This window comes from Eschrichtius robustus, chromosome 19, assembly GCF_028021215.1.
Source record: "Eschrichtius robustus isolate mEscRob2 chromosome 19, mEscRob2.pri, whole genome shotgun sequence".
Taxonomy (NCBI): domain Eukaryota; kingdom Metazoa; phylum Chordata; class Mammalia; order Artiodactyla; family Eschrichtiidae; genus Eschrichtius; species Eschrichtius robustus.
In genome coordinates, this window is record NC_090842.1 from 13,987,438 (window position 1) to 14,000,029 (window position 12,592).

The following is a 12,592-nucleotide window of genomic DNA, read 5'->3' on the forward strand; positions in this document are numbered from 1 at the left end:
TTAAGGATCTGAGTTTCATGCTGACTGGATCTGTGGTTTGTCTCCTCTCCCTGTCAGGTATCAGAAATGGCTGTCTCAGAGCTACCCGGTAACCCCAATGCTGTCTGGACAGTGCGTCGGCACATTGAAGGTAAGCAGCCCTTTCCCAACAGTCAAAATGAGGGTCTGGGTGCCATTGACAATAGAAGGCTTAAGAAACTGCATTCATAATGCTTCTATATCACATCATCTGGCACCATATACTAGAAACTTCTTCTGACTCAACACCATGTTTTTGAGGCTGTCCCAATCAGGGTGCCTTCACTTACTACTTTTTGTACACATGGGTAAGGGGAGCATAGGGTGGCTGTTCAGCACATATACACTTGAGTGTCATAGATAGAGCTGTCGTATGTTGTGTTCTTTGACTGTATTCATCTTTAAGATACTCTTTCCATTTGTGTGAGGAGTATGGTGTAAGGGAAAGTTTTTGCTGCTTTTTTTCTTTAACGATGTTTTCTCTCATTGTGCTGAAATCACAGTGAAATTAAAGGTATTATTCTGGGTATTAAGAGATTGGTAAAGCTTGTTAATGTCCTGCTCAATAGGTATAGTAGTTGTGTTTAAGGAAAGCGGAGGTTGATTGAATGGAATCAGAATTTTAGAGTGAGTGGAAAAGAAGGGATGGAGGAAAGAGGAAGTCTGAGCTCCTGAATAAAAATGGTCACCTCATCCTAAAAAATTGAAAGTTATGCGAAAATTCTTTTTAGTGCAATAGCAGGAAAGTCTAGTGACAACTGAATTTCAGTCCCTTAGAGATGAAACTCAATTCTCATTTTCCCTTTGATTCTTTGGGATCGTAGGTCATTTCTATTCCTAGACCTCATTTTCCTCTTGTTCCCTCAGGAATGTGGGACTGGCCAATATACAAAGCTTTTTCAAGAAAACAGCTGGAAATCTTCCTGCTATTTAGATGTTTTGGTTGTATGGAACAAATTTAAGGGAGCTGGGAAATGTGGAGGAGGGAAATCTCATTTCTATTAATAGAGTACACATTTTAGTGGATTTTGTCTTCGTGTAAGCATTGGAATCCAATCTGAGTTGAGTAGAAAGAAAAAGTGAATAGGAAATTAGTAGGTTCATTTTAGTTGAGAAGGTAATTATTGGATGATTGGTTTTGAAAGATTTCCCCATTTTGCGTAATGTCTTCATAAAGAAGCTGGTCACTGTTGACGTTCACCTTTAGCTTGGTGGCAGATTGGCTGGTTGATATTTAGGCTCTTAAAAACATTTCCCAGACTGTTTGAATTAGAAAGAGCCTTTGAGATAAAACCTAGTTTGCTCCTCTTTTTTTGTTTGTTTTTGTTTTCACTTATTAAACTTTACTGTAAAATCAATTTAGATTTGCAGGAAAGTTAACCCCTCATTTTTATGAAGAAGACCGAAAATCACAGGCGTAGACTGTCCCAAGATAGGGCACCTAGGTAATAGAGACTGAAAGCGGTGTCTCCCGAATCTCAATCCAGTGTTCATTTGACTAACCCTATAGTGAGTCTGGGTCGTGCTGGTTTTCTAGGATAAGTTCAGTATTCTCATTCTGCTACCTTGTAATTAAGATAGGACTCTACTCTCAGGGCATGTGCCATCTAAAAAAGAAGATAAGGGCTTCCCTGGTGGCGCAGTGGTTGAGAATCCGCCTGCCAATGCAGGGGACACGGGTTTGAGCCCTGGTCTGGGAAGATCCCACATGCCGCGGAGCAACTAGGCCCGTGAGCCACAATTACTGAGCCTGCGCGTCTGGAGCCTGTGCTCCGCAACAAGAGAGGCCACGATAGTGAGAGGCCCGCGTACCGCGATGAAGAGTGGCCCCCACTCGCCGCAACTAGAGAAAGCCCTTGCACAGAAACGAAGACCCAACACAGCCATAAATAAATAAATAAATAAATAAATAAATAAATAAATAAATAAATTTTAAAAAAAGAAGAGATAAGTATAAAAAACTGTTGTGCGTTCTGATGTGATGAAAGGCACAAGCAAGCATGTTGCCAGGAGGGGTTAGAGGAGAGGGAACAGGCATGTGTTTGAGAATCAGGAAAGGCTTTGGGGGTAAGTTAGATAAGTTCATGATAAGTGGTATGTTGCATGATGGAACTTGTAGCTGAAAAGTTTTGTCCTCTAGATACTAAAATCTAGGAAATGAATACATCTTGATAAATTTTACTCTTTAGAAACTATAATTTGGGTGATCACCCACAAAACAGGTCAAGTTCTCTCTGTTCATTCTCTTTCCAGATACCCTAAGTTACTATTCCACATGTCCACACATGCTGCAGTCTTCCAGGCAACTACTAACCTTGGCTGGTACTTGGTGATGCACACTACCAATACCAAGCCTTTTTTTCTCTTCCACAGGTGGCTGGTGAAGGTGCTGATCACCACAGGTGTGTACCTTGTACCTATTGCTAGGGTCTACTATGGGGTCTTAGAGATTACCCAGGGAGAGGGACCTGCACAAAATATTGAGGCTGCCCTGGTAGCATCTTTCAGAGGGTAACTTTGCAGTTGGCTCTCCATGTGCAGTGTTAGTGGTGCACACCCATCTGCCTGTATGTTAAATAGTCTGAGGCAGGAATCACTTTCTCCCACAGAATATGGAACATGTGGTTAATTTGCCTCTCATTAAGCTGAAAGAGGCTGTAGCTAGAAAATCTTAACTTCATACTCTCCCTTGATGTTTTGGTATGTTCCACGTGTACTGACTGAAAGATTAGGTCCTGGAGAAAGCCCCCCTTTTTTCTCTTTCTTTTGAGTATAATCAAGACTGTGCTGAGGCAAGACAAGCACTGAGTAGTCTGAGTATAGAGTGAGAATGAGACATTGGAGGCCTAAATCATCTGGATGGTCACTCACTTTTCCCTTTTGAGTAGTGAGCTGTTTTTTGAGCCTGAGATACTAAGGCGGGGGAAAGAAGAAAGCATTCCCTCTTCTGTGGGCTGCTTCCGTATTGCTCAGACAGATAGAAGTCCTGTTTAACTGAGACAAAGATGCGTCCTCATATCCTAATAGATTCTTCACTGAGGTATGAACTAATGGTCTTTCATATGAAATTTGAAACCTCTGGAAGAAGGCAACATAGATTTCATAGTTCATAGTCATTTATCTTGACTGAAGCTTGATTTTGTTCTAAAGTCCACCATTTAACCTATAACCTGCCTAGGACACAAGAGCAGCTTATCTGTTTCTGGTCCTCCTGGCTGTAGAATGGAAAGGGTAGAAGTTACAGTGTGCTTATTATTTACAGGGTAGTGGATATTTTCAGGAAATCCGTGATGTAAAGCAGCTTTCAGACATCAGTCATTGCTTTACTCCTTGTTGAACTGCCCAGCAAACGTAAGACCCTATTTAAGTCCACCGAGCATCTCTTTATTTTTATACCTGAGCAGTCTGGGGCCTTGGGTCATAGGAAGGATAAGGGCCCAGGCAGCCCTTTTTCCTCACTCCCCTCATGCTCTGCATGTAAGTTATAAATGTGTGGTTTCTTTTCTGGAAGCCCACCTTTTCCCTTGACTGAAGGAAGAGGCCGAAATCCTGACCAGTTTGAGCCCATTTTTGTTTGGCTTTAATTTGCTCTGGCACAGCATTTAAGATACAAGGTTTCAGTGTTGAGAACATGGGAAAGGACACAATATTTATATAATGTTAAAATTAAGCAATTCCTATTACTTTTACACACCAGAGATTTCCAGTTCAAAAACTGAGCTGGAGCAAAGCTTCCAAGTTTGGTGTTGTGTGGAGAGCGATGATGGTTTTGCTGTGTGCTATTAAGGCGTCCATTTCAGAGACAACCACATCTGCACTCCATGTTTTATGATGTGAACAGTGCGGTCTTACAAAGCCATTTTATAAGGTGTCCCCAGGCATGCGATACATGTTGACAGTTATAATAAAGTAATCTAAAACCAATTATCTGCTTGTTCAGTGTTATTCCTTATGATGGAACCCTTACTCTGGATTCCTGGTGTAGCCATTAGATTATACCCATTGGGAAAGATCTTTGATCCTTGCCTTTCAGCCACTCATTCAGTGCACACGTATTGTTAACTGAAGCAACAGTTTTGCAGAATAGTACTTACCCTTACTATGAGGCGTCCTCATAAATTATATTTATTTCTATATATTTGTATTTTAAAATGCTGATTGCAATCCACCAAATTGATTTTATATCCTGCTAATAGGTCAGAACGCTACTATAGGTTATACCAATAATACATTTTCATCTGGCCCCTTTTTCTGTAAAGAGCACTGATTCTGCTGAACTCATTGAGTAATCTTAGTTCAGCTGAATGACCCTTGGAGCAATCAAAATCCAGACTGTGTCCTTGATGTGAGTGGGGTGGATCAGGCCTATGGTGTTGAGCTCTGACAAGGACTCAGGCAAGCAGGATCCTTCAGCTGCTTCTGCTAAGAGTGAGGTAGCCACTCCAATTTAGTACCTTGTCTACTTGTCATTCCATCCCTTGTTTGCCTGATTTCTGTGTGAAGGGGACAGGAAGAGGGGAATTGATATAGAAAATTCAAATGTAAAGTAGGAAAATCTCAATTCATCTCAAAAAAATGAACATACATTTATTCAGCATTTATCAAGCTTTATGCCAAACATTGTGCTGGATGTGGGAGATACATACAGAAGTTGTTTTATGTTGTAGGGTGGAATGTGTAGGAAGTAGACAGCTTTTAACTATGGGATCTGTGTGAGAAACTTTTGGGGTTGCCTGTATACCTCTGACCTCCTTGAAAAACTTGTTGGTGTTTGTTTATCCAAGTACATTTTATTAAATGAAAAGCAAGTTCTAATAGGATTGCTCATGACCATCGAATGGTTATATTTTTAAATGTGAAAAACTAGAGAGTTCAAGGGCTGACAATATAAACTACCACCCCACCACCACCACCCGCCCCGTCCCTGGTTATCCAGTGTTCTTACATCATTCCTTTTGGGACATCCTAGGATTCTCAGTTTCCAACCCTAGAATGACTTAGTCTCGTGGAGGCTTAAGTAATCACTATTTTATTCATTAGGTCTTGTGTTCCCGCATAAGATACTTTTGGAAGAAGATGGGGACCTTTCTTGGTTATAGGGAGTATCTCTTAAGAATGGATTGTGATTGGCATCTGAAACTCTAGCTTCAGTACATATAAATATTGTACACAAAATTTCCTCTTGCTTTGTTCTCTTGCATTTTTCTAGCAAATGTCTCAAGAAAATATTAATTTTCAAAGGTATTAGATGTGGGCTTGTCTACTTTACGTGCTGTTTAGCCATTTAAGGAAGCAAAGTATATGTGTAGGCTGTTATGACCTTTAATTATCTTTTGGATCATCCTGTGCTGTTTGCCACGTCACACTGTGTGTGATGACTACACATAGGAGAAGTGCCTTGGAAGGCTTCTGAAGAGAATGCTTAGTGTGTCTCATTTGGCTTTGTAACTAATGAGTTCTTAGCTAACCCACTTCTTTCTTCTCTTTCCTTTTCAGATGAGTTTGATGCTTACATCATTGTGTCTTTCGTGAATGCCACACTTGTGTTGTCCATTGGAGAGACTGTAGAAGAAGTGACTGACTCTGGGTTTCTGGGCACTACCCCAACCTTGTCCTGCTCCTTGTTAGGAGATGATGCCTTAGTGCAGGTGGGGATTCTCAGAGAGCTACTTAACCTGCTCACCTTACTTTGTCCGTTCTTTGACCTCATTATGGTGTAGATTGCTGGGTTCACATTTAAGGAGCTTTGAACTTCTTTGAAATGGATGCTGCAAAACATGAACTTTTTTGAAGTTAACCTTGCCTGGGACCTCTTAACTCTTTTTTGTCATTGACCCAACTGGTGCCTCAAATACAGTGCCTCTAGATCTGACAGATCTGATAGGTGTGAGGGTCATGCTTGAGTGATGAGTCAAATTGCTAAAGTTGGGTTTCTTTCTGTTACTGCTTCTAGGTGTATCCTGATGGCATTCGGCACATACGAGCAGACAAGAGAGTCAATGAGTGGAAGACTCCTGGAAAGAAAACAATTGTGAAGTGTGCAGTGAACCAACGACAAGTGGTGATCGCCCTGACAGGAGGAGAACTGGTCTATTTTGAAATGGATCCCGTATGTTATTTTACCATTCACTGTGGGACTTAATGTAGGGTTCAGAGGTGAAGATGGGAGTTGCAGTCCAGGTATCTAGATTATATATTCATAAGAAAGGGAAATGAACACTACCAAACGTAAAACAGTTGGCTGGTGGGAAGCAGCAGCATAGCACAGGGAGATCGGCTTGGTGCTTTGCGATGACCTAGGGGGTGGGAAAAGGAGGGTGGGAGGGAGGGGATATGGGGACATGTGTATGCATATGGCTAATTCGCTTTGTTGTGCACACAAAAAACTAACACAGTATTGTGAAGCAGTTATACTCCAATAAAGACCTATTAAAAACATAAAAAATAAAATAAAATTTTAAAAATGAAAGGGAAATGAGAAGGGAAAGTGTCCAAAAGCCCTATACAAGGGGGTTGGAGGTGGATATGTTTTCATGTCTTTAATTCTAATTGGAGTTATGAAATGCCATCTTAGCAATGAAACACTTTTTCTGCCCTTCACACTCTAGTTTTCCACCAGATACTTGCCATATGTTTAGTTTCTGCAATCTGAATCAATTTCAGAAATTTTATTTTACTTTTATATATGGAAGGATGTTAGGTGTGTTTAATTATGTTCTTAAGAAGTCTCTGGATGTGGCCAACTTGTATAGTCCAACTGTACCTATGATTGAGGGTTTTTGTCTTTAACTGCCATATTTGAATTCTCTTTCACCCAGAGTATTTTCATGAACAAATAAACAGTTTTATGTATTTTCATTTCCTGAGAGCTAGGTTGGCTTAGAAAATTTGTGGTGCATTATACTGGTCAAGGGTCTCTTGATTCTCTTGTCAGTAATTCTGCTTTCCATTAGCCTGTAGAGTTTAGTCTTGGAACCTCAGGTAGAGATATTCTTGGTCATTGATTATAGTAAGAAGAGTGCGAGGAAGCAAAAAGGAACTTAACAAGCCCGCTTTGTTCTCCAGGCCCAGGGTTTGGGGGCAAGTTGGAGTGGTTTGTGACCTCTCTCTGTCTTCATTCCTGTAGTCAGGACAGCTGAATGAATACACAGAGCGGAAGGAGATGTCAGCAGATGTGGTGTGCATGAGTCTGGCCAATGTGCCCCCTGGAGAGCAGCGGTCTCGCTTCCTGGCTGTGGGGCTGGTGGACAATACTGTCAGAATCATCTCCCTGGATCCCTCAGTGAGTGTCACTCTCAACTTTAAGGATCTTCCACTTGGAACCTGAGCACCTGACCCATTTTTGATGTCCCTCTCTGAGATCAGCTGGGCTGGACCCTGAAATCTCTACCTGCTGCTTCTCCTGATTATTGTAGCAGCACACCTCAGGAGTCTTCTGCAGTGCTTGCTTCTTTGGCTTATGTCTTGATTCCCTTTTTTCGTTTAAACAGAAACAAAAAAAAAAATCCAAGATTGTGTTTGCAGAAAAGGGCCTTGGATGACTTTAAAGAGGCGCCCTTTGCATATTTACTTTTACTGTTATCCACTTTTGCCAAAAAAAAGGAAAGCACAATCCTCTCCAGAGATTGTTCTAAGGTTCAGTCTAAATAGAACTTCTTCAGGTTTTCCCTGTCCATGAGAAAGAGTTGTTCTTCACTTCTAGAATTAGATTTCTCTGGGTAAGTTTTTTCCAAAATTGGTCACTTCCCATGTTTTATTCTTTTCTCTTTCCCCCTTAGGACTGTTTGCAACCTCTGAGCATGCAGGCTCTCCCAGCCCAGCCTGAGTCCTTGTGTATTGTGGAAATGGGTGGGACTGAGAAGCAGGATGAGCTGGGTGAGAGGGGCTCTATTGGCTTCTTATACCTGAATATTGGGCTACAGGTAAGAGATCTAGAAGCTCACATTGTTGGTGTCAGGGCTTCTTTTACTTTCATGACTCCTTTGTTCAATACTGTGCCTGTGGTTTCAGTTACCCACCTTATGAGAAGTGAGCAATGCTGCTCTGTGTTCCACTTATTTCAGCTCTAATTAGAACACATCAGGCCTAGAAAAAAGTATTTTTATGAAGAGTTTTTGATAAAAATGCTTAGCAATCACTGTTCTGTGGCAGAACTAGATGGGGTCCTTAAGAGTTGCCTATAGTTCTCACAGTATGCGGCTTTTGAAACTAATACGGTTGTCCTTTGGTATCGTTGGGGGATTGGTTCCAGGATCTCCCTTGGATACCAAAGTCTGAGGATACTCAAGTCTCTTATATAAAATGGCATAGTAATTGCATATTCTCATATACTTTAAGTCATCTCTAGATTACTTAATTACCTAATACAAGGTGAATGCTATGTAAATAGTTGCTGCAAATTCAAGTTTCGGTTTTTGGAATTTTCTGGAATTTTTTTTTTTCCCTCAAATATTTTTGATCTATGGTTGGTTGAATCCGTGGATTCAGAACCCCTGGATACGGAGGGTCTCACAGTTCATAATGGGCTCCATTAGCAATAAAGGGCCCCTAGATGTTCCCTGTTGTCAAAGCACCTGTGCTCTTCATGGCCCGAAAGGCAGGAACCTAAGGATCAGAAATTGTCAGGGGTTTTGACCATGTATTGATACTTTTCGTTTTCATCATGGCCAGGTACTTTTTGCTTTTTAATTTTACTTCCTAATTTAGAAATTCTCAAACATGCCCAGGAGTTAGACTAATGTAATGCACCTCCATGTACCTGTTACCAGTTATCAGCACTTTGTCTTTTCCCCTTCTTTTCTTTTTCCTGGAGTATTTTAATGCAGATCCAATATGGTATATAGTTTCATCTTTAAGTACTTGAGAATGTAGCTGTACTTGAGGGGGGGGTGTGAGTGTGTGTGTGTGTGTGTGTGTGTGTGTGTGTGTGTGTGTGTGTTGAGGCCTTAATATGATCATGCTCAACAAAATTTAACAATTCCTTTGTTTGTTTGTTTATGGCTGGCTGCGTTGGGTCTTTGTTGCTGCGCGCGGGCTTTTTCTCTAGTTGTGGCGAGCGGGGGCTACTCTTCGTTGCAGTGCATGGGCTTCTCATTGCAGTGGCTTCTCTTACTGCGGAGCACGGCCTCTAGGCGCATGGGCTTCCGTAGTTGTGGCCTGAGGGCTCTAGAGTGCAGGCTCAGTAGTTGTGGTGCATGGGCTTAGTTGCTCCGCGGCATGTGGGATCTTCCCGGACCGGGGCTCAAACCCGTGTCCCCTGCATTGGCAGGCGGATTCTCAAACCACTGCACCACCAGGGAAGCCCTAACAATCCCTTAATATCATCTGATACCCCCATATTCTAGTTTTCTCCTTTTTTTTTCTTTTCCCAAAAATGTTTTTACATTTGGTTCTACTCAGGATCTACATAAAGCTGTCCACAGTTTTCATCTGCTTGATTTATCTTTTTATGTTTCTTTTAATAACTGTCCCAACCTGTTAAAAAAATTTTTTTTAAAGAAACCAGATCATTTTTCTTGTGGAATTTCCCACCTTCTGGATTTGACAGAGTCATTCCTTGTGTGTTTGTTGTTCCTTTATCCTTTGTATTTCCTGCAAACTGGTGGGTAGATTAGACCATGCTATCCATTAAAAATATAATGCAAGCCACAGGTGTAACTTAAGTTTTTCAGTAGCCACAAAAAAGGAACAGATGGAGTTAAATTTTAATGTTTTATTTAACCTAGTATATCCAAAATATTTCAATTTGTAGTCAGTGGAAAATTAAGATATTTTATGTTTTCTCCCTTTTATTTTTTTGGGAATGGGGAGAACTAGGTCTCTGAGATCTGCTATTTGGTACTTTGCACGTAACAGCACTTTTTTTAAAAAATTTATTTTTGGCTGCATTGGGCCTTCGTTGCTGCGTGCAGGCTTTCTCTAGTTTCTCTACTCTTAATTGCGGTGCGCAGGCTTCTCATTGCAGTGGCTTCTCTTGTTGCGGAGCATGGCCTCTAGGCGCGCAGGCTTCAGTAGTTTTGGCTCGAGGGCTCTAGAGTGCAGGCTCAGTAGTTGTGGCGCATGGACTTAGTTGCTCCGCGGCATGTGGGATCCTGGACCAGGGCTCGAACCCGTGTCCCCTGCATTGGCAGGCGGATTCTTAACCACTGCGCCACCAGGGAAGTCCTAACAGCACACTTCTAATTCTGACTAACCACATGTGGCTTGATTGATGGCTATAGTATTAGATAGCACAGACCAAGAGGTTGATCAGATCCAGATGCAGGTTTTTTTTGTTTTTTTTTTTTGTTTTTTTGTTTTTGGTGAGGGACAAGAATATTTTTATAGGTGCCATTTGTTTTCCTATTACATCAGGTGGCATATGAAGTCTGGTTGTCCCACTTTAATTTAGTGATGTTAGAATGTTAGTATCTATTTTAAATGACCTGTTTTAAAGCTCTCTGTCCATCTTTTACTTAATAACAGCCAGTGATACACATTGCCTAGATTCATTAGGGGTTGGGAAGTGATGGTTTTCTATTTCATTCTTTAATTAGCTGGAACTTTTCTCTAGAGACAAAATTTGCTTTATATCTTTGCTTACCCTGAAGTACAGTTCATATAGGGAAAGGATAAATGTTTCATTTTTTCCCCTTTGTTCACTTATTTTCAGAGTAAGGAGTTGGTGCCGTAGCATACTCCAGTGAAGACTGATGAAGTGTTTGTTTCTGTTTTTTTTTAAATAACGTGATGCACTTGCAGATTTTATAATATTTGTGCATCAAACTGTTGTAGTCTTTGTTTTGGATGCTAAATTGCCACATTTTAGATGAGTGGGAGTTCCCCTTTCAAGTTGGCTCCTTTGTCCTTTTAACATGACCCCACTATATTTGGGGGCTTCCTTCTGGCACAACGAAGTGCCCCACACACATTTGGAATATTCTTGCTTCAGACCTGAAGAAGCCATTTCTCTTAGGATTCTTATTCTTTTTAAGGGAAATGGTATTTATAGACCACAGTAGGCGTGGATATTAAACTGTGCATATATCTTAAAACTTAAAATTATGAAGAAGAGTTTAACATACTTGGTAAAAATATTTTTAAGGATATACAGTGAAAAGTAACTGTGCTTTTCACTTAGTGAATACTCAATAGCTATCTGAGTGAGTGAGTGATTTAGGAGAGAGTGAATGAATGGCTGGCTGATTACTATATATTTAAACCACCTAGTCATTTCCTTCCATCTGCTCTGAAATTAAATAAAGTAGCTAAAGAAGCTTCCATTATGTATAGGCTTTAACCACTCCTCTCCTTTTTATTAGAATGGTGTGTTGCTGAGAACTGTCCTGGACCCTGTCACTGGGGATCTGTCTGACACCCGCACTAGGTACCTGGGGTCCCGTCCTGTGAAACTCTTTCGTGTCCGGATGCAAGGCCAGGAGGCAGTAAGTAATGAAAGGGGGCAGATAGTGTTTTTGGATGTTAGTGACATCAGCTGAGAAAAATCCCCTTGGTATAAATTTTGCTGTCATTAATTCACCAGTGTTGTAGTTAGTTGACATTAGCTTTATCTTGATTAGTTTCCTTCACGTGGGAAGTCTTGGGTCTCTTAATCTAGAGCTTCTTAACTGGATTTGCATGGCACTGTGCCATGATTTGGTTATAGGTGAGTTAGAGTATTGATCCCTTCAGTCCTGAGGCTGAGCAAATGGAGTACACTGACAGCTGGAAACCTCCCATGTAGGATACCAGTACCCAGGAGCAACCTGGTATCAGTGTCATGGCTTACTGTGTAATGTGAAAGAGGCTGGTAAACATTGTGTCCTTTGTAGCTAAGAATATCAGTGTTGCTGGGTGCTCTGCTAGTTCTTTACTTGTTACTGCATTTAATACTTACAACTATCCAGCCTTGTGATAGTATTCCCATTTTACACATGTGGAAACTGGGGCTCAGAGATTGATTAGTAGGTCATATGGCTAATAGCCAATGCTTTTAGCAAATAGTAAGCCATACTGCCTCTTCTCTAGGCCTGTTTTTCTTAAGGTAGCCCTATAGGTTTCTAAAATTCCTTGGGATATTCTGCACACTGAAATTTGGGGATAGGATAATTTGGTTAGCATACCATGTTTGGGCTTTTCCCAAGCTTATTGGAGATGTTTTTCTTTCCTCAGGTGTTGGCCATGTCAAGCCGCTCATGGTTGAGCTATTCTTACCAATCTCGTTTCCATCTCACCCCCCTGTCTTACGAGACCCTGGAATTTGCATCTGGCTTCGCCTCTGAACAGTGCCCTGAGGGCATTGTGGCCATCTCCACCAATACCCTGAGGTGAGAGAGTCCCACAGTTGAAGCCCCGCAAGAGGCTGCAGAGAGCTGACTCTGCCATGGCACTAGTGTGTTGTAATTGAAACCTTCATTTGGCTCAGGATTTAAGTACCTGGTAGCCAGGTCTTGGTGTTTGGGAGTTTTAGCTTCTGTTTAGACCTTCAGGGCCAAGTTTTTATACTCAGCAGTGTAGTTCAGTCTCTGAGATTTAAGATTCTTGTTTTCAAGGGCCATGCCATTGGATTGGTTTTAGAGCAGGCGTTGTTGGCTCA

At 41.3% G+C, this 12,592-nt stretch overlaps 1 protein-coding gene across 2 annotated transcripts in view; it reads left to right on the forward strand.

The window, feature by feature from the left end:
• Positions 1-12,592, forward strand: part of SF3B3 (splicing factor 3b subunit 3) — a 47,303-nt gene that overhangs the window by 25,231 nt on the left and 9,480 nt on the right. For both annotated transcript variants that reach the window (XM_068529000.1, XM_068528999.1), the window contains exons 11-17: positions 58-130; positions 5,515-5,666; positions 5,972-6,127; positions 7,145-7,300; positions 7,797-7,940; positions 11,319-11,441; positions 12,169-12,323. In XM_068529000.1, the coding sequence (XP_068385101.1) occupies positions 58-130; positions 5,515-5,666; positions 5,972-6,127; positions 7,145-7,300; positions 7,797-7,940; positions 11,319-11,441; positions 12,169-12,323 (959 nt within the window). The remainder of the gene's footprint in view (positions 1-57; positions 131-5,514; positions 5,667-5,971; positions 6,128-7,144; positions 7,301-7,796; positions 7,941-11,318; positions 11,442-12,168; positions 12,324-12,592) is intronic.